General features: G+C 37.5%; 2 protein-coding genes and 2 long non-coding RNA genes across 10 annotated transcripts in view; 2 read left to right on the top strand and 2 right to left on the bottom strand.

Annotated features, from left to right (window-relative positions):
- The window catches only part of LOC105219810 (acyl-coenzyme A thioesterase 13-like), a 138,937-nt gene extending 129,446 nt beyond the window's left edge, over window positions 1–9,491 (bottom strand). Inside the window, exons 1-2 of one of the 5 annotated variants that reach the window (XM_054229271.1) lie at window positions 9,108–9,241; window positions 342–480 (exon numbers count right to left, since the gene is read on the bottom strand). In XM_054229271.1, the coding sequence (XP_054085246.1) occupies window positions 342–446 (105 nt within the window). In that variant the 5' untranslated portion in view covers window positions 447–480; window positions 9,108–9,241. Of the gene's footprint in view, window positions 1–341; window positions 481–8,998 lie in introns of all 5 variants that reach the window. The other 4 variants (XM_054229272.1, XM_054229270.1, XM_054229269.1 and 1 more) reach the window with 4 other exon arrangements.
- On the top strand, window positions 476–6,441 carry LOC105210775 (tigger transposable element-derived protein 1-like). The gene has a single exon (XM_054229268.1). The coding sequence runs from the start codon at window positions 3,884–3,886 to the stop codon at window positions 4,865–4,867; it is 984 nt and encodes a 327-aa protein (XP_054085243.1). The 5' UTR covers window positions 476–3,883; the 3' UTR covers window positions 4,868–6,441.
- A 2,133-nt stretch (window positions 9,492–11,624) lies between the features above and the next one.
- LOC128921588 (uncharacterized) lies at window positions 11,625–14,498 on the top strand. Its single transcript, XR_008471026.1, has 3 exons — window positions 11,625–11,887; window positions 11,977–12,004; window positions 12,488–14,498. It is a non-coding gene; the product is annotated as an uncharacterized LOC128921588 (long non-coding RNA).
- Window positions 14,499–21,425: 6,927 nt separating this feature from the next.
- Window positions 21,426–24,154, bottom strand: LOC128921514 (uncharacterized). Of its 3 annotated transcripts, XR_008470950.1 has the most exons (3): window positions 23,933–24,031; window positions 22,355–23,870; window positions 21,426–22,280 (listed from the first exon to the last, which is right to left on the bottom strand). It is a non-coding gene; the product is annotated as an uncharacterized LOC128921514 (long non-coding RNA). The 3 variants fall into 3 exon arrangements; XR_008470951.1 differs by having other exon boundaries at window positions 21,426–23,870; window positions 23,933–24,154; XR_008470952.1 differs by having other exon boundaries at window positions 21,426–23,870; window positions 23,947–24,015.
- Window positions 24,155–25,386: the final 1,232 nt, after the last annotated feature.

Here is a 25,386-nt window from a genome sequence, read left to right as displayed (position 1 = left end):
GCTAGGTCATGTTGTTCGAATGGATGAAAGTGCTCCAGCTCTGAAAGTATTCGATGCAGTACCCGCTGGTGGAAGCCGAGGAAGAGGGAGACCTCCACTCCGATGGAAGGACCAGGTGGAGAGGGACATGGCTTCGCTTGGTATAATCAATTGGCGCCAAACTGCCAGAAAGAGGGATACGTGGCGCGCTGTTTTGGACTCGGCTATAACTGCGTAAGCGGTGTCTACGCCAGTCAAGAAGAAGAAGAAGTTTACAATAGGGCTGAATGTCTGCAACATTTTGACCCTGCTTTAAAAAAGTTGTGTTTTTTAAGGAAAATAGGGAATAATTTACAGTTTACCTTATAATCGTCTTCAGAATCACAACTTCCGATGCTTATATCCATCGAAATCTTCCCGGAAAACCACTTAAGAATTTTTGGTTTTGGATTTGTGGAGTCAAACATGTACAAACTTTGTGTGTGAGGGACTGTGCGTATTCTAAAATTCAAATCGGTTAAAAACAAATCATGTGTATACAATCACTAGTGTAATTCAACGAATGATACAGTTAGTTTTTGGAAACATTTATTTTTGCTTAATTTTTCGGTCTACGGTAGCCTTTGGGCGACTGGACTCAGGCTATTATAGATACATAATAGGGATGTCATATTATTTGTTATAGTTTTAATAGTTAAGAGAATAATATATAGTTTACTATGATGTCAGCCGTCTGGGCATAGAATTAATTAAATAATGGATAAATCTTTGATTAATTGTTTTCCATTCCGACAATGGAATTTGTTATGCATTTTACGTTATCAAATTGCCGCCCCTATCCGAAGCCTTGACAGATAACATAGACCACGGGTTTAGGTCGAGACTGATTGCAGGCCGATCGAGAATATTTATATTTCAAGACTGCCAGAAATCAACAGTTTTCTTGCAACATTAGGTTGCTAATTGTCTTGCTGGAAAATTAATTTCTGTCCAATAAATTCCACTTAATTTGCACTTTTCTTCTTTTCGTGAGACAATTAGATGAAATTAATTAGCTAATTCAATTATTTATTCAATAATAATTAAAAGCTCACATATAGTCTTATCTGTCATAGCTAAACAGTAGATCAATGTCCTCTGGCTTTATTAATATTTCGCTCCAAAATAAAGGTTCTTTTTAATAAATATTCAACACTTACCCCGATTAAAAAAATTAAATGAATGAGAAATACTACAAAAATATTTCAAATACAAGATTTGTGGACTCTTAGAATAATTTTGCTAACATTAAATTATTCGGCTCAGTTTACCATAAAAACAGTTTCTTTGAAATAATATAAACTATCTATAAGCTTGTCCTAAGGAAATATTTATCTATGTATTGAAAAACAACAATAATTTAACAAATTAATTTACCATTTTAAAGAAATCTATAAAAATTACATTTTACTTAATTTATAATATGTGAGAGACAAGGGTGTTTGAATAACCCTTGTTTAAAGGCTTACTATTTCAACGAGTATATCCGCTATTTCGCGAGAATTTTCAAAAAAGTGAGATCCAAGAAATTTTAGGTTATATTTACATATTACTTGTATTCACTCCCCTTGTGTACCCCATCACACGCCATGAAAATAAATGAAATTTGATAATAACCACGCCCACCTCCCATACAAAAGTTATGTTGAAAAATACTAAAAATGGGTTAACTCACTAACGAAAAACGTCAGAAACACTAAATTTCGCATAAGAAATGGCAGATGGAAACTGCACTCAGATTTTTTTTTTACAAAATGGAAAATGGGCGTGGCGTCGCCCACTTATGGGTCAAAAACCATATGGACTGTATTAAGAAGTGGCTAAAAGAAACGACTGCAGAAAGTTTGGTTTATATAGCTTCATTGGTTTGCGAGATATATACAAAAACCTATTTGAGGGCGGGCCACGCCCACTTCTCAAAAAATTACATCCAAATATGCCCCTTCATAGTGCGATTCATTGTACCAAATTTTACAGACATCCGGATTTGAACTCCACTCTTCACCTTGATCAGTTTGGTATGTATAACCCTATATCTAACTCGTTTAGTTTTGGGTGTTATAAACAACTGTTACGTCAACAAAACTATATACCCTCTTAGCAACTTTGTTGCGAGAGTATAAAAAGAGAGTTTGAAAATTTCAGTTACACCCGAACTTAGCCCGTCGTTACTTGTTGTAAATATTTTTGTTTGGTTTCGGAAAGAAAACGAGAAATTTGTTCACTAACGTCGAAAACATTATTTATGGTACATGGTGTATGGGGGCTTGAGGAAGTATTACCCGATTTTAACCATTTTTGGCACATAGTCACATTATTATAAGGAAAACATCTTTTTAGAATAATTGATATTTAATGATATTTTCTGTAAAAAATTGGTCACAAGCACTCAGGTCCTCATGTTCGGTATCTGGGCCCTTGAAAACTTATAGCCCGATTTCAGCGATTTTTATACTCTCGCAAACTGTTGCACAGAGTATTATAGTTTTGTTCACATAACGGTTGTTTGTGTCACCAAGAAATAAAAGAGTTAGATATGGGGTTATATATATATAAATGATCAGGATGACGAGTGGATTTGAAATCCGGATGTCTGTCCGTCTGTCCGTGCAAGCGATAACTTGAGTAAACATTAAGATATCTTAATGAAACTTGGAACATATGTTCCTTGGCACCCTGCTTTCGAAAATGGGCAAAATCGGTCCACTGCCACGCCCACAAAATGGTGGAAACCGAAAACCTATACAGTGTCATAACTAAGCCATAAATAAAGTTATGAAAATGAAATTTGGAACATAGGATCCCATTAGGGAGGGGCACATTTGGATGTAATTTTTTTGGAAAAGAGTGGGCATGAAAACTCTCGTGGGCGGGAAAATGGACGTGGCGTCGCCCACTTATGGGTCAAAAATCATATCTCAAGAACTATTCGACTGATTTCAATGAAATATATATATATATATATATATCGGTATATAACACTTTCTAGACACCCTGATGACACGGGTCGAATATGGGCGAAATCGGTTCACAACTACGTCTACTTCCCATATAACTCAATTCTGAATTCCATCTGATTCGTTCACTTTATAATGTATTCATAAGGAACCAATGAAGCTAGCGGAATAAAACTCTAGACAAATACTGTATTTGAGCTGTGACATCACTTGTGGAAAAATTGTCAAAATCGGACCATGACTTTTCAAGGCCTCTGATATCGAACATGAAGAACTCAGTGCCTAAGGGTAATTTTTCACCGAAAATATAGGTAAATCCCTCAGATATTTTAATACATACATTATATTGGTTTATAATGTGATGGGGTGTCACTTAATGTATAAGTATCAAAGGGTAAATTAAAATATTGACGAAACCTGAGGGCAAAAACATTAAAAAAATGAATTAAATTTCAGTTTTTTCGATATATTGGCTATAAGGACACAAAAACATTGATTTTGGGGTTTACAGTCCTCTAAGAACTTAAAGACAGACTTATTCTGAGAAGCTTTGCCAAAGAAAGTTTACCAAAAAAGTCAACATTAAAAAAGTTAGAGACCGAAGAAAAAAGTGCCTTTCTCTTACAATGGGCCACTTTGATGAAAAACTTCAAAAAAAAAATTTTGTATGAAACCATGATTGTAACTCAAAAAAGTAATGATGCAGTTCGATTCGTAGGACCCGAAATAGGGGGAAACCGTCGAATTTGGTCTTGTCTTTTTTTTTTGGAAAAAACTATCACAGTGTTATTCAAACAAATGCAACTCTCAATTTTACTTACTTAAAAGTACACTGCTGTTATTGGATGTCAAAGTAAAGAATTGATAAAAAAGGTAAATAAAGAAATGTCATAAGAAAACACAGCGATATGGCGTCCAAGCGAAGAAAATTAAATTTAAAGGAAAAAATTAAAATTTTAGATGAATTAAAAGCGGGAGAAAAGATTGCAACAATATCAAAGCGTAGAAATATACACGAAGCAACAATTCGTACCATAAGGAGGAATGAAACAACGATAAGAAAAGTGGTTGCAGCCGCCAGTACTGGGTGCTTTTTAAGTGGGTTTTATGTTCGCGATGTTGCAATTTTGAAAGCAGAACGTGCACTTTTATGTTGGATTGATGACAATGCAGTAAAGAGGATTCCTATTGATACAAGGTGTATAAAAGCAAAGATGCAACAATTTTATGTTACAATTAAAAACGAAGAACCTTCCACTTATGAGGCTCACCAAGTATTCAATGCGGATGAGACCGCACTCTTTTGGAAAAAAATGCCTAGTCGGACTTATGTGGCAAAGCAAGAAAAGTCTGTGAAAGGTTTTAAAGTAGCAAAGGAGCGTATCACGTTGTTGTTATGCAGCAATGCATCAGGAGACAAAATGTTGAAACCTCTTCTTGTTAACAAAAATCTTAACCATAGGGCCTTAAAAGGTCAGTTAGAATGTTTTGTTTCTAACACTGATATGTATTTTAATTCGCTAATTTGTTCCTCAGGTATTGATAAAACCAAGCTTCCGGTCCATTGGATGGCAAATAAAAAGGCTTGGGTCACAGCTTCACTTTTCAAGGACTGGTTCTTAAATCATTTTGTACCTGAAGTTCGAGAGTATCTCCGCTCAAAACAACTTGATTTCAAAGTTTTACTAGTTATAGACAACGCTCCTGGTCATCCAGACATTTCCCATAAAAACGTGAAGATAATGTTTCTACCTCCTAATACGACGTCGTTAATACAACCACTCGATCAGGGCATTATTGCTACTTTTAAACGTTATTATGTGAAGCATTCTTTTCAACACATAATAAACGAAATTGAAACAAATAACGAAATGAACGTAATATCTGCGTAAAACATTCGATTTAAAAAACTGCATAGACTGCATTAGTTGCTCTGTAAGAGAAATTAAGAAAACCACTTTAAATAGGTGCTGGAAAAACCTGTGGGCGGATGTAGCGGTAATGGATACTGAGAATGAGACACTATCTGAATATGCCGATATTTTCCAAGTTTCCCACGCGATCGGAGGAGAAGGATTCCACGATATAACCATTGAAGATATCAATGAACTTTTCGAAAATGTTGTTATTTCCGATGATGAGATTTTGCAAAATTTTGCAGAAAACGATTGTAATGACAACAAAGATAATGATGAGGACAGGGCGGCACATTCAAACGCAGCTGGTCTTAGTGCATCTTTGATCCAAAATGGATTAAACATAGCGATGGAGTTAGAAAATCATTTCCTCAACTTCGACCCAAACACGGAACGGTCTGCAAGATTCCAGCGCCAATTAAATGAAGCAGTAGAATGCTACCGTGAGCTTTATGAAGAAGTGAAAGAAAAGAAGACGCAGCGATTAATGACTGATTTTTTTAAACCATAAACGTATTTTATATTATATTCATTTTGTTAACTTTCCCTGTTTTGTTCGTTCCTTTTAAAAGTAATACATATGTATATAATACCATGAAAATATATAGTGTTTTAATTGTGTAAGTTCTCACTGTACGAATAGATAGATTCACATATAAAATTAGATATTTTTTAAACGTTTATCTTTTTTGCACGATTTTTTTTGTAAATTTGTCCTTATAGAGAGTTTTATATTAAAATCTGTGTTTTTTTGCACGGTTTATTTTTGCACGGATAATTTACTGTCCCAGTTAACCGTGCAAAAAGGAGATCAACTGTATAAGGAGTTGGCGTGATTGTGATCGGATTTTGCTCATGTTTTATCCGTGTCATTAGAATTAAAAAACCTGAGTGCAGATTCCTATTCCATTTCTTCTGTAAAATTGAGGGTTGACGCCGTTTTTTGTTTGTGAATTAACGCACTTTTAGTAGTTTTCGACATAACCTTTACTTACTGGGGCGCCAAGATTTGAGTTCATTTTTAGGTTAATTAGCCCAAAATAAACACTTTTTATTGAAACCAATTGATGGCACAATTCCGATTAGTATGGCGATCTGAGGGCACCGTTGGAAAGAGAACGTCCTCCCGATTAAAAAATATATAGGGTTATAGGTACCGCAGACGCCTAGTTTTCGAGATATACCGCTTTAAAGATAAAAAAAAATCAAAATTTTCAACAAGCAATTTCACACACTTTAACACATTTTACACTCTTTTTTCACTTCAAATATTAGAAATTACATTACTAACATTCAATAAAATTCAAATTTTACATTTATTTAAAGTTTTTTAAACAAAAATTACTTGTTTTAAAAATCACCTTTCATTCTAAGATTTATGTGTTTACAATTATGCGGAAAACAAGCGCTGCCACATTGTAGATACCATATATAAATTCATCCACAAATTCCTCTTTTTGCGAAAATTCCTCTGTTTTTGCCAAAATTCCTCTTCTTTTATTTAACAAAATAAATGTTTAACATTCATTTATTCTACCATTCTTGCCGAAAACCTATAAATAGATTGAGATTCCCCAATTTGAAACGAGTTTAGAAACGACATGGAAACAGTCGTTCTTTGTCGTTGCCATAATTGAGAGCGACATAGAAACGATGCGTTTTTTAAAGGAATATTTGAGGTAAAGATGAAAATTCGAAATCGGAAACAGTGTATATTGGAGGGATATTTCCAAAAAACTAAATCCATTCGCACCGCCATCTCGTGTCGGAGATGGTTGGCATAAAGTTAAAAAAATAGCATTTTTAGATCTCAGACTATATTTAAGATACGAAAGATCTTAAAATTCAAAACGAAGAAAAAATAGAACACAAAAAGTCCGAAACTAGACCAACAAGAGGAAGAGTTAATCAACAGTTACTACTATCTCCTTTGGAAGAAGCTGTTGCGAAATTGATGCGGTTCGGTAATTAGCTGGACCACCAAGTAGAGAAGTCAGATTAGCCGCAAGCGGGGAGTATGAGACTCTGGAAGTATCACATATTTTAGAAGAAAGTTTTCAGGACGCAGATTTCTCCACTACTTCTTTTGGTATACACGCCAGCACTAAGCCTTTCCATCTTTCCAATATATCTCCAATTAAAAAAAATCAAATAAAGATGGAAGACTAAAACTGTTGGGCAGATAAACGTAAGTGCACCAAGCACAGTGAAACCGTTTTTTAGAGTCAATAAAGATAAGCATAAAATCCATTAAGGACTGCTTTAAAGATGTGTCTCGTTACATAAAGTATACTATATAAAATATGTATAACAAGTAAGGAAGGGCTAAGTTCGGGTGTAACCGAACATTTTATACTCTCGCAATTTATTTATTAAACTTTATTTATATTATATAATACACAATTTGACCCACATATTCGTCATATATATTGTATAAAGTCCATTGAAAGTTGGAAACCATAATATTAGGTTAGAAGCATCGATATCTTCACTAGTACTTACTTTATATATTGTAAAGTAAACGACTCAGATTGTCTTCAAAGTTCTGGTATATAGGAAGTAGGCGTGATTGTGAAGCGATTTGGCCTATTTTCACAACATATCATTGCGATGTAAGGAAACTACACTACTGGAAAAAATTAAGGGATCAAAATTAAATTTTTGGGCAAATTTCAACAGGCCGTAACTTCGAAAGAAATGGTCGTACAAGAAATCGATAAAGAAGGAAACTATAGCTCCAAGTGTCTAGTTTTTGGATTAGAACTTTAAAAATTTTTAACCTGTGCGGTTTTTGAGTAATCGTAGAAAAACCAGCAACAAAAAACCAGTAAAAAAATTTTTTAATTTTTTAATTTTTTTTTTTTGTGTTTACGGGGCGTGAAAAAAGTTTGTTTAGCTTAACCACTATTAGGATCGGATACTTTGTTTATTTAGCTTTAATTTGGTTTTTTGAACACCTCGATATGTCCACTTCTCGTCGAGATAGGATGGAAATTGAATTCAAATGGAAAAGGATCTTTTTGTCTTTGATTATCGATATCTCAGCAACCAATGATCGCACAGAAAGTTAATGGTGGGTTTCAAGAACTTGAATGAATTCTCATTAACGACTAGCCATTGATTTTCCAAAAAAAATTATTTTCTTATTGTCGCATGAATTTGAAAATGTAACAAAAAAGGGATTTTGGTGGTTTTTTGGAAAATCGTGCGCTAGATCGAAAATATTGAGGAAACCACTAATGTTAAGTGTGCCTTTTACAGTTCAATATGCCCACAGAAACCCTACAAAAAAATCAAATTAATTCAGCCAGCCGTTTTTTTGTTTCACTCGAACAAATTTTTGAAAAAATTAAAGGATCATGTTTTTTGGTCTGAAAAGCTCATAATTTAAAAAAATGAGAAAAAATTGTTTTTCCTAGCTTTTTGCACATTTTTGCTCCAGAAAAATCTTAAATTTAAAACAAAAAAAAACAAGTTAAGGCACAAGTTGTCTGCGATTGGGGAAGTTTCGACAACAATATTCGCATTGACAAAAGGTTGTAATTTTCAATATGAATAATGTGCAAAATATATGTGAAAAAAATCAATATACAGTGAGAAATAACGTGTTGAAAATTGTTAATTTTATATCTTTAATTGCAAATATCTCAGAAACTATAAATATGCGGCGGCAATAATTATATATATTGGTAATCTGGAGATCCTCCTCTATCCGCCATATTCATTTTAACCCCGAAATCGTGGGACGGTATACTAAAGCCGACCCCGAGAGCTATATGTATATATATTCTTAATCTGGAGAACCTCCTCTTTCCAACGATACCCATTTTGTTACCGAAAGCCTGGGATAGTATACTAAAGTTTCCTCAAATATTACACGCATTTAAGCGGGGAGCTTAATATGTAAATTTAGAGAAAAACAATGCCGCAAAATGTCACTTGAGCGAGAACGGCACTTAAACGGGAGTACTTAAGTCTTCACGTTATCGTAAAGAAACACCTAAAAACTTGTTCCAAGAGTTGCCCAAATTAAGAATACTGCATGTACGAGTAAATTTCATTCTTATAGAAAATAATCTAATTAAATCTATATTGATGAAGTTTCACCTTTTTCATTGTTCTTTCGAACCCAGTTGATTTGGTTATTATGCTTGTTATAGCTTTGACAAAATCAGCCCCCTTTTTTACAGTTCCCATTTCAAAAAATAATACTTACTTTTGTAAATTAACGAGAATGTCGACTGGCTAAATATTACTGTATGACAATTGTTTTCCTTTGCAAATTGCCTGTGTACATCACATATATCTACGGTATGCAATAGTTGGCATACAATATTTTATGCTAACTATTGTATCCAATGAATTGTCATTTAAAATATGTGACGAATCATGTGCTGAACACATAAATGATGAACACATAGACAACGACAAGCGACGAGCGACATCTGTCAAATATTAATATACAAGCGTTCTTATGGGCACAGTTTTTTTGACAACAGTACGACTAAGCGACAACAGGCTTGTAGTTGTCGTTGTCGACAAATTAGAAACGTAAAATTATTCTAAGTTCTCATAAGTATGACGTTATTTTGCCAGCAGAAATGTAAAATTGCTTTGATATATCATTTATAATAACAATCCATTATTTAAAACAAATAAATCGCAAATTTTTACATTTTTTGTGTAAATAATTTCACTTTAAAATATATACGTAAATTTTATTGAAGTGAAAGATGTTAGTACGGCAACAATGAAATTGCTATGTTTCTAATTTTGCCGACGACAATCCCAGCCAGTCATGGGTACTGAAACTCCAACACATTCAAAGAAATTTTAATAACACCACTACATACATACATACGCAACAAAGGGTAAAATGTGCTTAAACATTTAACTCAACTCTTCTCTCATAAATATGCCCTGAATGATAGAAAGAAACAAACAAAGTTCTCGTGTTTGAACAAGTTTTGTTTTGATTTATATCATGGCTGGTTGTGAAGTATTATTTTGCGTGTTTTATTTAATTCAGTGATCTGCAGCCTAATTAAAGTTTAAATTATTGAAGCACGCATTTTTAAATAAGTAAAACGTAAAATAAAAGTTTTCTAAAGCCAAAATATGGAATTGAAGAGGGTGGATACAGTAATACTTCATTGCACTGTCAATTAGAAGCACGCAATAGAAGCTACGCCAACAATGGTCAACATCAAGGCAAAACCATTGAATACGTAAATAATTGTTGAATATAATAATATTATCTTGCCTTAAATTCTAATTAATTTTCCATACAGATATTTCAAACCTCATATGGCGCGTTAAAGGTACGTAACGTAATTGGTGCCACTTATGGTAGCAGTGTAGAACTTTCGAAGCGATGGAATATGTGCTGCAAGCAAATCCAGAAATATGGATGCAAACGCTGCTACATGGAACACAAATCATTTACACACCAGATATGTATGTATTAGGTTTAATGTCACTTTTTTACGTGCAATTAAACCTATTGGTCAACACAAGCACAAGAATTGGAACCACATGGTTTAGGTGATTTTGTAACCGTTTATCGTCGCGACGTGTGTCAACTGGGTTTTGCCAATGAGCTAGAGGGCAAAGCAGATGCAGTATTTTTGCACTTACCGGCACCTCAGTTGGCCATACCAGCAACTGAAACATAGAAATTAAAAGGTAAATTTAAGTGAATGTTTGTGATCATAGAAATTTAAAAACTTCTTGTATGTTCAATTAGGAGGACTTTTTTGATTCATTTTCACCTTGTATTGAGAAATCACAACGTTCTTGTATCGCTTTACAAGGACATGGATTCACCGAAATTAGTTCAATGGAAATACTACACCAAGAGCATGGATGTTAAGACTAGAACGTTGCCAATGCTAGATTTAGAATTCCTGATACATAAGGTAATTTTTACCAACTTTTACGTTGTAAAAATTCTAATTTTACTTTATATTTTATAGAAACCCCCCTCCCAGAAAATGGACGAATCTAGTACTAATGAAATTAATGAAAGAACAGATCTTCCAAATCTCCTAAAGAAACCAAAATAGTCCTCACATAATGTGCGCAGCTTACACTTCCAGGCCGCTCAGGGTATTTGACATTTGCCACTCTTCCTCCAGCCTTTGTCAGATAGCAAAAATTGTTCAAATATTCGATACGTTTTACATATGTATATAGTGTAGTACGATAATACACTTATAAAGTAAATATAATAATAAACACCTAAATGGCATGATATTTTAAATAAATATGAAATATAATTAATGATTTTGTTATTAAATTCTCATTTGGGATTTTAGTAGAACAAACCGAAAATAGCGGGTATAGTTTCTGGTCTTTTGTGGGTCGCAGTACTGAAACTGCACATGTAGTTTTCGTTCGCAGTATTGGGTCTTTCATCCGTGTTTGTACCAATACCATTCCCCAAACTGTGCAAGAGGTATATATACATTGCTAAATGATGAATGTAATGTGCAAGAAAGGGATGAACGATCACACGTACACAATAGCTTCGGGTACTTTTGTCAATTCGCCCTTAAGAATGGCATAGAAACTTTCATTGAAACTGCGGGAGCACTGTAGAGCTGCCACTAACTTGTGAAATGTAAAATTATTCAAAGTTCTCACAAGTATGATGTTATTTTGCCAGCAGAAATGTAAAATAGCTTTGATATATCATTTATAATAACAATCGATTGCTTAAAACAAATAAATCGCAAGTGTCTACATTTTTTGCGTAAATTATTTCACTTTAAACTAAATATGTAAATTTTATTGAAGTGAAAGATTCATTTATAAATTCGATTTTGACAGAGCATTCAGTAGCAAAGCTGGCTGCAAAAAACGAAGTTTCTCGGTACAATAAAATTTCACATCAACATTTTAAGAATGATAAAAGACAAGATTACGACATAGCGACGAAATCAGGACCCTCGAATGAGAATAGGCAACAAAAGAATTGTCAAATGGAAATGCTGGGTACAGTGAAAAAAATTGAACATGAAGTGGATACAATATCATTTTAGTTAACAACATTGAAAACAAATTTTCTGCCCTGTTTTTTGCAGGTTGGAAAAGAGCAGAGGGCAGTTTCGGGTATGTTCGAGTGTGTTCAATCACACTAGCTTAAATTCGGTACGAGTGTGTCGTAACACTCTTCAAACACGTGTTCGATCGAGTTTGGAACCCGAAGCGAAAATAACGCAAACGAACAATCACGACGGTCCTATCTTCGAGTGCAAGCAGCAAACTCGGATTTTATGTATATTATATTTTCGGGTGTGTCGTGCACGTGTTGATTGTGATCGACACACTCGAGTGGCGAAGACCAAAAAATAATAGATAAACATACGTACACACATATGTATGTATGTTGGCGTCGGGATGACGCGTTCTGTCTTAGCTTTTTTGGTTGAATAATTTGAATATTAGACGTACATAGTACATATTATAAAAGAATAATTCAATTTAAGAATAGAATTCACTCAAAACTTATTTTATTTATTAATTCATAAATCATAAATTAGAAATATTTCATTGCACTTAAATATTTAATTTTTTTTAAATCACACATTTCAGGTGTAGACCAGATAAGGTGTTTGTGCCATTGGAAATGTTCTCACAACCCGAATTTTCTATCGTTGTCATTATGAATTATAAAAAGTAAACAAAACAAACAAAACCAATAATCGTTGACAATCACTACGCAATAATAGCATGACTGCCAATTACATACATACATATTCTGAAATTTTGTGCACACTCGTGTGTGACTCGATCACATTCAATACGATCGGGTTAGAGTGCCAGCTCGTTCACAAACGAGTGTCAACTCGGCACTCTGTTAAAACAAGCATATATGCTTGTGTTTCGAGTGTCGCGAAAGGCTCGTTCGTTTTGAACATGTCTCCAAACGATCAATACGTGTATTCATACCGAAAAGTTTGATCAAACAAAATCAGAGTGGACATTCGAGTGTGCACGAAAATGATATACCCGTTGCAGCTCTCTGGAAAAGAGAAATAACTATTTTTATACCATTTATTCTTTTTATTGTTATTACAACCAGACCTACCTCATATTAAAAACTAAATATATTTTTCATTTAGAATTTTAAGTAATAATTAAGCACTATCCTTGGTTTTATTGTTTTTTACTACCGTGCAATTTGTCAGTTTTTCTTTCGTTTTTTGTTTTGCTTGCGGGTTTGGGGTTCTTTATTGCGCCACGTAACAAGAAATTAAAACCCAAAAAGCTAACTGTAAACGAATGGCTTAATCTTGTATTCTATCATTCTTGACAGCAATTCAGCTAAACATATTGATATTTGATAAAAAGTGTCCGCTTTTATTAAGAGATGCCCTGCAAGACGATGGATAGAGGATAAAGTCATATGAAGAAGTTCGCCTAAGTGAGGAAAGTTTCTGACTGCCATTCACTAGGGAGTGACCAGGAACGATTCTTTTGCAAGTGGTTCAAGCAGCTCACGACTTCCGATCTTAGACCAAGTAACAGAGGGTAGCCAACAGCAATCCGTTTGTTGCCGAGATAAAGTGAGAAGGCGAATCCTACTTATGCGGTTGTGCGTAGAGTTTGGGACCCACCACGTAAAAACGAATAACCAATGAACAGGCAGCAACAGCTTCGGATAAGGAGCAATCCAAGAAATGCGAAAGACGGGACAAGGACGGAAGAAGGAGGGTCCTTGTGACATCTACTACAGCGGCCAGTGGTATGAGAGAGACTCCGTCGTCGAGTTCTGGCATTCACTCCAGTCGATGAACGTCTAGCCACAATCCGCATCAATGCGAGGTTCTTCAACATAGCGCATATTTGCGCTCACGCCCTGACGGAAGAGAAGGACGAAGTGATCAAAGATACCTTCTATGAGCGCCTAGAACGTACCTATGAGCACTGCCCCTGCCACGAAGTCAAAATCGTGCTTGGCGATTTTAACGCTAGGGTGGATAAAGAAAGTGCCTTTGGCCTTTGGCTCTCTGAGAGCACACATCAGCATCTCGGTATAAGGGAACAGTGGGTCGGCATATCAAACTCCTTACGTACAGCTGCAATCGAAACTATTGGCTTTCGGAAAAGTAAAAAAAAAACAGCTGGTTTGATGAGGATTGTCGTCTCACAGTGAAGAGAAAACAGACAGGAATGTTGCGATTGACCGCAGCACGAGCGGTACAGGAAAGATACCGAGAGCTGAAGAGGGAAGCGAGACGCATTTGCAGACAAAAAAAGAAAGAGGCCGAAATGCGTGAGTTTGAAGAGCTTGGCAAGCTGGGCGACAGGGGTAATGCTCGAAAAAGATCCGGTGACTAACAGAAGGTTTCAAGACCTGGGGACCCCCAGAGCTGATCTAATGGTTGATGCCCAGAGCACACTGAGTTTGTCGATGACGACGGAACAGATGTTCCATTACCCGACCATGAAGAAATTCAAGTATCAATTACCCGCTGGAAAAACAATCAAGCGGCGGGGCCAATGGATTGCCGGACGAGCTATCCCAATGCGGCGGTGAAGAACTGATAAGGTCCACAAAAACAGGAGACCCCACAAGATACGCCAACTACCGTGGGATAAGCCTCCAAACGAGGTTTCAGACAAGGTTACTCACTATCGTGTGACTTCTTTAACCTGATGCTGGAGAAATAAATACGAGCAGCAGAGCTAAATAGAGAAGGTACAATATTCTATAAGAGTGTACAGCTGCTGGCGTACGCCGATGATATTGATATCATTGGAAGCAACACCCCCGCCGTTAGTTCTGCTTTTTCCAGACTGGATAAGGAAGCGAAGCGTATGGATCTGGTGGTGAATGAGGACAAGACGAAATATCTCCTGTCATCAAACAAACAGTCAGCGCATTCTCGTCTTGGCTCCCGCGTCACTGTAGACAGTCAACTTTGAAGTTGTAGATAATTTCGTATACCTAGGCACCAGCATCAACACCGATAATAATGTCAGCCTTTAAATCCAACGCTGAATCACTCTTGCCAACAGGTGCTACTATGGACTGAGTTGGCAATTGAAAGTTATCTCTCGACGAACAAAAACTAAACTCTACAAGGCCCTCATCATTCTCGTTCTAGTTTATGGTGCATAAGCGTGGATGATGTCAACATCCGATGAGACGGCACTAGGAGTTTTCGAGAAAAAGGTTTTGCGGAAGATTTATGGTCCCTTAAACATTGGCAAAGGCGAATACCGCAGAAGATGGAATGATGAGTTGTTTGTGTTATTCGACGGCATAGACATAGTCCTGCGAATAATATTGTTCGAACAGACGAAATTGCCTCAGCTCTGAAGGTGTTCGATGCAGTACCTGCTGGTGGTAGCCGAGGAAGAGGGAGGCCTCCACTGCGATGGAAGGACCAGGTGGAGAAGGACCTGTCTTCACTTGGTATTACCAATTGGCGCTAAACTGCCAAAAGGAGAGGTGCGTGGCGCATTGTTGTGGCCTCGGCTATAACTGCGTAATCGGTTTCTACGCCAGTCAAGAAGAAGAAGAATGCAGGACGAGTTGAGTTACTTATGTTATGGTGTATTGGTTATCAGTAAAAAACGCCTGTATTAAATTATTGGTCTCTCTTGTTCTAGCAGCAGGAAAAAAGTTAACATCTCTCGTCTTTTACTGCATGTCGGTGTGATTATCTTGCTCGCTCTCTCTCATTAGATCAAATGCTGCCTATGCTCTCTGCTCAAATTTTTCTATTGTTTTGGAAAGCCACCCACTCTGTTGTTAGCAGAGCCCTCTTTCATTTAATCAGCCATCAGTGGATATTGTTCGATTTATCATTTTCATGGTCACCCGTTAGTCACAGGAGTGAAATGTATTCGTCATTTGTTGGATCACCGTTTAGTTACATAAATGTGGTTCAATGGTTTCTTTCTATAGGTCACCTACTTTTTCGTTTAAAAATGAAAAAAATTGTAATTGTTGTTTTATTTTTGTGGCACAAACCGCAATCTTTTGCTATGTGGGATGTCCACAATAATAATAAATGATTTATGATTTCAAGAAGGATGTGTAAAGCTGCTGCTGCGAGATCACCAGAAAAAGGAAGAATCGAACAGATGACATTTCTGTGTTGACATATCAGCATCAATAAATTATATTGCAGGCTTGCATTTAAGTTGATGATAGTGATTGAAGTTTGGCCCTGCCACAACACTCCCCCCAATGCGAGAAAGCGAAATCGTACTCGTTGTCCAGATTTTGTTTGGTATTCCTTCGGCTTAGTTGTTTGATTGGACGGGGTTTGTTTACCCTCTGCGACGAAAGCTGATTTTAACCGGTTCATGGAAATGTTCACGTCCTTTCCTCGGATTTTGACTTTGAAAAATTTGTCATTTCGTTCGACTACGGGAAATGGTCCCTCGTATGGAGGTTGAAGAGGCTGACGAATTGCGTACGATAACTGATGGTGTTGACTGTAAATTCTTTTCCACGAACGGTGCATGCGCTTAGTTATTTGTTGTTGGTGACGGCTTCAGTGCCTGCATGCGTAAGCGTAAAATTTGGACGAATTCGCATTCGTTAGTGTTGTGCATATGTTCTTCCGAAAAGAACTGACCAGGTTATCGAAGAGTGTTTCCGTAAACCATTTCAGCGGGTGTCGCTTTTAAATCCTCTCTCTATGATGAACGAAAACCTAAAAGAATTAAAGAATTAGTGGGAGTACTTCGAGCCAGTTGTCTGTCATGTAGCATTTTATTGCTGTTTTCAAAGATCTATGCCACCTATCAATAAGCCCAATTGACGCTGGGTGATATTAGGTTGTACGTAAATGTTTCACGTCTAAATGTGTAGAAAGGTCTCGGAAGAGTGCAGATTCAAATTGTCTGCACTAATCCGTTGTTATTCTACTCGGTACTCCAAGTCTGGCGATCCAGTGTAGAAATTGAATGCTATTGTTTCTGTCGCCATGTCTTCTAGCGGTTATGCCTCCAATCACCGGAAATAGCTATCGACTATAGTCAAGCAGTATCAATATCCCTTGCAAGTTGATAATGGCCCTACAATGTCCATGTTGATATGGTCAAATCGTTGTTCCGGTAACATAAATGTTGATTGTGGTGCTCTGTTGTGGCGTTGACATGGGATGCACTGCCTGGACCATAAGCGGCAATCTTTTCGGAGACCAGGCCACACGAACTTCTCCGCGATTAATTTTGTGGTTATAGCGGCGCCGGTGTGTGCCATGTTGTGTATTGAGTCGAAAGCTGTTCTGCGAAATGAAGGAGTTAAGTACGGTTGGACTTTGGTGGTGCTCACATCGCAAAAGATTTGTATATCTGTGCCTGGAATCGGAAAAGTTTTGATTGTTAGGTTGCAATTCGAATTAAGTAAATCTTTGATATCTGAGTCGGACTTTTGACTCTCCGCAAGTTTGGCGAAGTCGATAGTGTTTGGAGTATGTATGGCGTCGATGCATGACATTGTATCTGCAAGTTGTTGTCTTTTGCGGAGATGTATCGAATGTCTGTTGTAAATTGTGCGATAAATTCAGAATGACGGATTTGACGCGGGGATGCCTTATCTAGCTTTTGCCGGAACACATATTGTAAAGGTTTGTGGTCCGTAAGGATGAAAAATGCTCTACCTTCCAGCATAGGTTGAAAATATTTCACTGCTTTGTACGCCGCTAATAGTTCTCGATCGTAAGTGCTGTGTCTTGTTTGTGGTTCGGTAAGGCGTTCGGAATGAAAGCCTAGTGGTTGCCACTGGTTGTTATCGTGTTGTTGTAGTATAGCTCCTACAGCAGTTCCCGAAGCATCTACAGTTAAACTTAGTTGCGCCGCGGGTTCGGGGTAAGCGAGTAGAGTTGCATTACATAACTCGTTTTTGCATTGCTGAAATGCCTCTTTTGCTTCGTCAGTCCATTCTAAGCTCATTTGTGTTTTTGCGGCGCAGGGTAAAAGACTTCGAAAAAAGTTTATCATGCCGAGGAAACGTCGCAAATCACATGATATGGTATGTATGTATGTGATTGGCGTTGCAACCGTTTAGCCGGTTATAGCCGAATCGACGATAGTGCGCCACCTCTCTCTCTCTCCTTCGCAGTTCGGCGCCAGTTGGAGTGGAGGTCTTCCCTTTCCTCGGCTTCCTCCGTCGGGTACTGCATCGAACACTTTCAGGGCTGGAGCGTTTTCGTCCATTCGGACAACATGACCTAGCCAGCGTAGCCGCTGTCTTTTTATTCGCTGAACTATGTCAATGTCGTCGTATAACTTTTACAGCTCATCGTCTGCGGTATTCGCCGTTGCCAATGTTCTGAGGACCATAAATCTTGTGCAAAATTTTCCTCTCGAAAACTCCTAGTGTCGTCTCATCTGATGTTGACACCGTCCAAGCTTCTGCACCATAAAACAGGACGGGAATGATATGCGGCTTGTAGAGCTTGATTTTGGTTCGTCGAGAGAGGACTTTACTGTTCAATTGCTTACTCAGTCCAAAGTAGCACCTGTTGGTAAGAGTTATTCTGCGCTGGATTTCGAGGCTGACATTGTTCGTGTTGTTGATTCTGGTTCCCAGGTATACGAAATTATCTACGACCTCGAAGTTATGACTGTCAACAGTGACGTGGGAGCCAAGACGCGAATGCGCCGACTGTTTGCTTGATGATAGGAGATATTTCGTCTTGTCTTCATTCACCTCCAGACCCATTCGCTTCGCCTCCTTATTCATGCGGGAAAAAGCAGAACAAACGGCGCGGTTGTTGCTTCTGATGACATCAATATCATCGGCGTACGCCAGGAGCTGTACACTCTTGTAGAAGATTGTACCTTCTCTATTTAGCTCTGCAGCTCTTATAATTTTTTCCAGCATCAGGTTAAAGAAGTCACACGATAGTGAGTCACCTTGTCTGAAACCTCGCTTGGTATCGAACGGCTCGGAGAGGTCCTTCCCAATCATGACAGAGCTTTTGGTGTTGCTCAACGTCAACTTACACAGCCGTATTAGTTTTGTAGGGATACCAAATTCAGACATCGCGGCATAAAGGCAGCTCCTTTTCGTGCTGTCGAAAGCAGCTTTAAAATCGACAAAAAGGTGGTGTGTGTCGATCCTCTTTTCACGGGTCTTCTCCAAGATTTGGCGCATGGTGAATATCTGGTCAGTTGTCGATTTTCCAGGTCTAAAGCCTCACTGATAAGGTCCAATCAGTTTGTTAACGGTGGGCTTTAGTCTTTCACACAGTACGCTCGATAGAACCTTGTATGCGATATTTAGGAGGCTGATACCACGGTAGTTGGCGCAGCTTGTGGGATCTCCCTTTTTATGGATTGGGCAGGGCACACTGAGATTCCAATCGTCAGGCATGCTTTATTCCGATCATATTCTGCAAATAAACTGATGCATGCACCTTATCAGTTCTTCGCCGCCGTATTTGAATAGCTCTGTCGGTAATCTATCGGCCCCCGCTGCTTTGTTGTTCTTCAAGAGGATGATTGCTATTCGAATTTCTTCATGGTTGGGTAATGGAACATCTGTTCCATCGTCATCGATTGTGGGATCGGGTTCGCCATCTCCTGGTGTTGTACTCTCTCTGCCATTCCCTCCATAATCCTAGTATGCCCTGGACATCGGTTACCAGATTACCACCTTGGTCTCTACATGAGGATGCTTCGGTCTTGAAACCTTCGTTAAGTCGCTTCATTTTTTTTTTTAATTTTCGAGCATTACCTCTGTCTGCCAGCTTCTCAAGCTCTTCGTACGCACGCATTTGGGCCTTTTTCTTTTTTTGTCTGCAGATGCGTCTCGCTTCCCTCTTCAGCTCTCGGTATCTATCCCATCCCGCACGTGTTGTGGTCGTTTGCAACGTTGCGAGGTAGGCAGTCTGTTTTCTCTACAGACGACGATATTTCGGGCCCCAGCGAAGTCGATCAGCCTCAGACCGTTTGGCGATGTTTCGTCATGGATGCTGAATTTTCCGACTGTTGTGCCAAAGACACCTTCTTTACCCAACCTGGCGTTAAAATCGCCAAGACTCTTACATCGTGGCGGGGGCAGCGCTCATAGGTACGTTAGGCGTTCATAGAAAGCATCTTTGGTCACATCGTCCTTCTCTTCCGTTGGGGCGTGGGCGCAAATCAGCGATATGTTGAAGAACCTCGCTTTGGTGCGGATTGTGGCTAGACGTTCATCCCCCAGAGTGAATGCCAGGACTCTGCGACGGAGTCTCTCTCCCAACACAAATTTCGAATGGCTTGAACCTGTTCTTCTGGTGGTGAGATTCCATAGCCGTTTATTTTTAATCCTAAAAATTTCACTTGCAGCTGGCCTAGTATGCATTTCGAGGGGTTGATGACTAGTCCGTATTCTCGTAGCTTTTCAAATACTAATTGGAGATGTTGGCTCATGTCCTTCGATGATATCAATATATCATCGAGATATGGCCAGACGAAATCGTATTCGCGGAAGATGTGATCCAGCATTCCTAAGACCAAAACACTTGAACGGAAATTCAAACATGCCAAATGGCGTAGTAATTGCTGTCTTTGGAATGTCGTTTGGTTCCTCAGGAATCTGGTGGTATACCCGGCGCAAAAAATCCGTTCCGATGATGGCTTGCGACATGTCGGCAATGATAAAGTTCCAGGAAATTTGGCGGCGTATACACAAATTGAGGGACATAACTTTTTCACCATACGCTTTTATGGTCGACTTATTTGCTGCGTAAATGTAGTAATTTTTGTCAGGATGTCTTCGTTGTTGTTGCGTCGGTGGAATTACGCTGACTTCGGCTCCTGTGTCGATAAGGAAATTCATTGCGGATTTTTTGTCTCGAACGATTAAGCGGCGGTTTGTGTTGTTGAGCCTGTCGTCGACCGCCATTGACGACAGACTAGTTAGTTTAACCAGCGCAAACCATTTGAACTGTCGTTTTGCTTGCCGGAACGAGATGGAGGACGGTTCCTGCTACGACTTCTGGATCGATGATTAATATTTGCTTTAATCGAAGCTATCTCTTTTACAATTTCAGCTAATTGTTTCTCGATGCTGGATTGCGCTTGCGTGGTTGTGTGTTAGGCTTCGACCACGTGTACCTGTGTCGCTAACCTCACTAATCTTGTCTGCGACCAGGGCTAGTTTGTGCAGAGGTTCATTGCAAATGGATTTTAGAATGTTGTCATTTATTTCGCTGCCGGCTAAACTACGCATTTCGCGCAAGAGCTGTGATGGCCGCATGTCACCAAGCTCTTGCTCTTGCAGTAACTTTTTAACACGTTTTTGCTCCGAGTCAGCAAATTGTGGGATTAGGCGATTTTTTAGCATGAGATATAAGTCACTGTTTAGGGAATTCAAAATTATGTCACTTATTTGAGCTAGCACGTTGCTTTCTATTGTGGCCACGACGGTGTGGTACTTGGTTTTGTCGCTCGTTAGTCCTCCGGCAATGCATTGTGAAGGATGCACCAGAAAAAGTAAGAATCGAACAGATGACATTTCTGTGTTGCCATATCAGCATCAATACATTATATTGCAGGGTTGCATTTGAGTTGATGATATTGATTGAAGTTTGGCCTTGCCACAACTATATTTAATTTGTATAAATCTTTAAATTAAACTTATGAATTTGTCAACATCATGCCAGCAAGTTAAGCGCACTTCCAGGAATGCTGACACGAATATAGCATAAATGGGAATAACCAATAAATAACCAATAGAACCTGGCAGCGACTCGTGCGCATCGGCGCTTAAAATATATTACTAAATTAATTCTAATCAAAGCGGGAACCACAATAATCACCACATTTTTATATATTTAAGTGTATGAGGTATTTACATTTATAAATTTGTATGGTATTTTATACTTTTAATAATTATTATAGATTATTTTTTAAAGATTAGCAATTCAGTACAAGGCAAACTTTAATTTTTACAAACGTGTTGGCGGCTATCATTTATACATTGATAAAATTTTCATATTTTACATATACAGTTAGTATTAATTATTAAATTTTAGTAATTTACAGTTTCTCAAAGGTTTTTAGTATTGATTTTTTGTGTTTTTATGCAATACAAATTAAATTTCACTACTATTGTTACAAATATTCGTACAGTCATTTGTATATAGATGCTAATTACATATATTTTACATTTAAATTAATAAATTTAGTGCTATTGCGAACGTTCAAAATTTATATATTAACAATCAAAATATTGAAAATGAGGTTGTAAATTGTAAATTGTAAGTTCAGTTTAATAACTCCTGCATAGTCAAATCAGAAGCACGATAAGCAACTTCTGCGCCTCAATTGTTTTTTGAGCTCTGTTACTATGTTAACTAAACATTGTGTAGATCCAAGGGCATCATAGCAAACACTGTGTATAGCACGTCAAAAATAAGTAGTGAAACTGCTACTCCAAAGTCCAAAGTAGAATATCAAAAATATTTTGTTTTAATTTTGCAATTAAATTAATTTCAATAATACCTGTTGTAGTTGTTCATTTTGTATGGACTTCTGGTGCACGATTTTTGTTACTTTCTGTCTTTCATCATTGGCGAATTCTAGTTCGAATTTGTATTGTACGATATGATGATTTACTACTATTTTGGAACCGCTGAATGCAGGCATTACAGTTTTGACTTGAGCAACCCCGTGGTTGAGCTCCATAGGCCCAATTTGGCTTTAGTACTTGATTATATACAAACAGCTGGTTTTCAATTGAAAGCGTGGATCTCCTACCGACTAGATGGTAAAACTAAACAAATTTTAAATCAAGCTCACACTTTTTTTCTTGACATGCTCTTTCCAGCGAAGCTTAGCATCTAGGGTGATTCCTAGGTACTTAGCATTATTGTGATGTGGTATAGGAGTACCATTTATATAAATGGGATGGTATGATGTTTTTTTTTAAGTAAAGTCTACGTGCATTAATCGTTTAATATAATACGCCTCTTGGAAGCCCATTTAGTAATTGCATTGACTGCTGTTTGCACTCGAAGGGTAGATATTGAGGTTGACTCTCCTGCTGCTAACTGGACTGTGTCATCCGCAAATGTAGCTGTCACATAACTTGAGTCAGTGGGGATATCACTTGTAAAATGCAAGTAAAGCATTGGCCCCAACACGCTTCCCTGGGGAACACCCGCTTCTATCGGTTGCAAGTTTGAGTATACATCATCTTGATTTATGCGAAAGTATCTATCTTTTAGGTAGGAAGCAATTATTTCTCAATACTGTTTGGCTAACATGCATTTCAATTTCAGCAGTAGACCCGAATGCCAAACTCTATCAAAAGCCTGACACACGTCTAAGAAGGCCGCCGAACAAACCCTCTTTTTATCCATAGCATTTTCAATTGTTTAACGATGATCAGGTAATCCGAACTGATGTACTGGTATAAGATGTTTTCGATCTATTATTGATTTAAGCCTCTTTATGAGGCTTAGATATCATAATAACTTCAGATACTTTCCAAAGATATGGAACGTATCTTAAGTATAATGCACTGTTTACAGTGTTTAAAATTTGTTTATACAATTCTTTGGTAGATTGCGTAATATTTCTCCGGTTATTAAATCAAACCCATGAGCTTTTTTGAGCTTTGCGTTCATGATAAGACTTTTAATTTCTTTACTAGTACTGCAGCCTTTTGCGCATTCGTTTTTGCCCATTCAGTTTCGTTTAATTTTATTTGTGCGACATGTTTTATTTGTTTATTAATTTGTTAGCTTTCCAGAGCGAATAATCGGTAGATTTATCAACAGTGAGTGTGGACAAATACGTTTTGAAGGAATAATTTCTAATTTTTGTTCCGATGAACGTCTATTAAGCTCAGTTTTGAGGGCAGCCGACCTAGTTTGCTGCCATCTTCGTCGAATTTTGCGTTTTTTATGGATACCATCTAAGATGTATTTTGGGAATTTGTTTCCACTTCCAAGAATTTTCTGCAATTATATCCCTTTAAAATACTCTGCAGCACCCAGTCAAACATAGTACCGCTCTGTAAAGAGAAAATTTACTATAAATATAAAATAATATCAGTAACAAATTACTGATACGCACTGACATCCACTCACTTCACAATTTCTTTTCATATGAATGGCGGCCATGACAGCGATTTTGAATAGTTCATTGTAGAACTTGCATCTCTCTCTTAAGTGCTGAACACAAAGACGACAAACACGACACGACGTAGCGACGGCTGAATAGAAATGTCGCTTTGAAGCCAGCGTCTTGAACATTTTGAAGACGTCAGCGACATATTAAATAGGAATTTCACTTTAATCAAATTTACATATTTAGTTTAAAGTAAAATTATTTGTGCAAAAAATTTAAAAATAGGTCGATTTATTTGTTTTAAATAAATAAATGATATATGAAAGCTATTTTACGCTTCTGCTGGCAAAATAATGTCTTACTTGTTAGAACCTTGAATAATTTTACATTTCACATATTAGTGGCAGCACTACAGTAGCCATTGTCGTCGGCAAAACTGGAAACATTTCTAATATGGCGACAGCGAAGACTTCAACCCTTTTGTGCTGTTGTCTAAAACGCTTTGTCCATAAGAACGCGTATGTACTAATATTTGACAGATGTCGCTTGTCGTCGTCTATGTGTTCTGTTCAGCACTTTACACATACAAAAAATAGGGTTAATGAATGTTGCCACTCTAACTACCGAGATTGCCATTTAACTATATAAAGTTAGTATTGTGTATGTGTTGGTAAAAGCAGAAAAACTTTGCATGTGTATTGGTGTATGAGTTAGCTCCGTCTTGTGGGTTGCCGCATCGATGCTAACAGGTAAAAAACGATCCGCTACCGCTTTTAATTGGGGAAGGTAGTAAAGGCCCTCGGACACGATCAAATAATCATGTCAAGCATTACATGTGTGTGAGTAATCTTCACTCGTGTTTTGCCCGCAAACGTTCAAATAAACACATCATTCATCATTTTGTATTTACTATGAGTGGGTGCGGTTGTCATGTAAACATCGGACGGAGATATGGTTTTGTTGGCATCTGTAACAAAACGACTACTTGTAACGAATTAATTCGTAGAGTTTATTTAAGTCTACTATTTTGAATAGCTATTGTGAATTGCAGCTATTATGAATTATTGCCATTGTTAATTATCGTAGTGTCCTTTGCCTCTGCCATTCGCTTCGGTGGCCTCTGCTCCTTTCCTTTCCTTTTATGATCTATCGTAAATCGAATTAAATTCGCCAGGCAAGGAATCGAGACATCTTTATTTCGCAGGCTGTTACATTCAAAACCGTCTTGAATGTAAAAGGTCTATCTTTAGTTCGCAGATGTAAGCGAAATATCTTTATTTCGCATTCCTTTGCATTCAATGCTACCGCCATCATGAATGCAAAGAGTCATCTTTACTTGCGATGTTAGTGAAATATCTAATTTCGGAATGTATTGCATTTAATTGTTGCCGTCATCTTAAATGTATAGAGCAGATCTGCATTTGCCGTTGTTATGAAATAACGTATTTCACACATCTTTA

The sequence above is a fragment of the Zeugodacus cucurbitae genome, chromosome 4 (assembly GCF_028554725.1).
Source record: "Zeugodacus cucurbitae isolate PBARC_wt_2022May chromosome 4, idZeuCucr1.2, whole genome shotgun sequence".
Lineage (NCBI taxonomy): Eukaryota > Metazoa > Arthropoda > Insecta > Diptera > Tephritidae > Zeugodacus > Zeugodacus cucurbitae.
Note: the sequence above shows the minus strand (reverse complement) of the source record. Positions and strands in the feature narration are given on the sequence as shown.

What these genes read in the sequence shown, in the direction of transcription:
- LOC105210775 (XM_054229268.1), top strand. Translation starts at nt 3,884, where the DNA reads ATGGCGTCCAAGCGAAGAAAATTAAATTTAAAGGAAAAAATTAAAATT.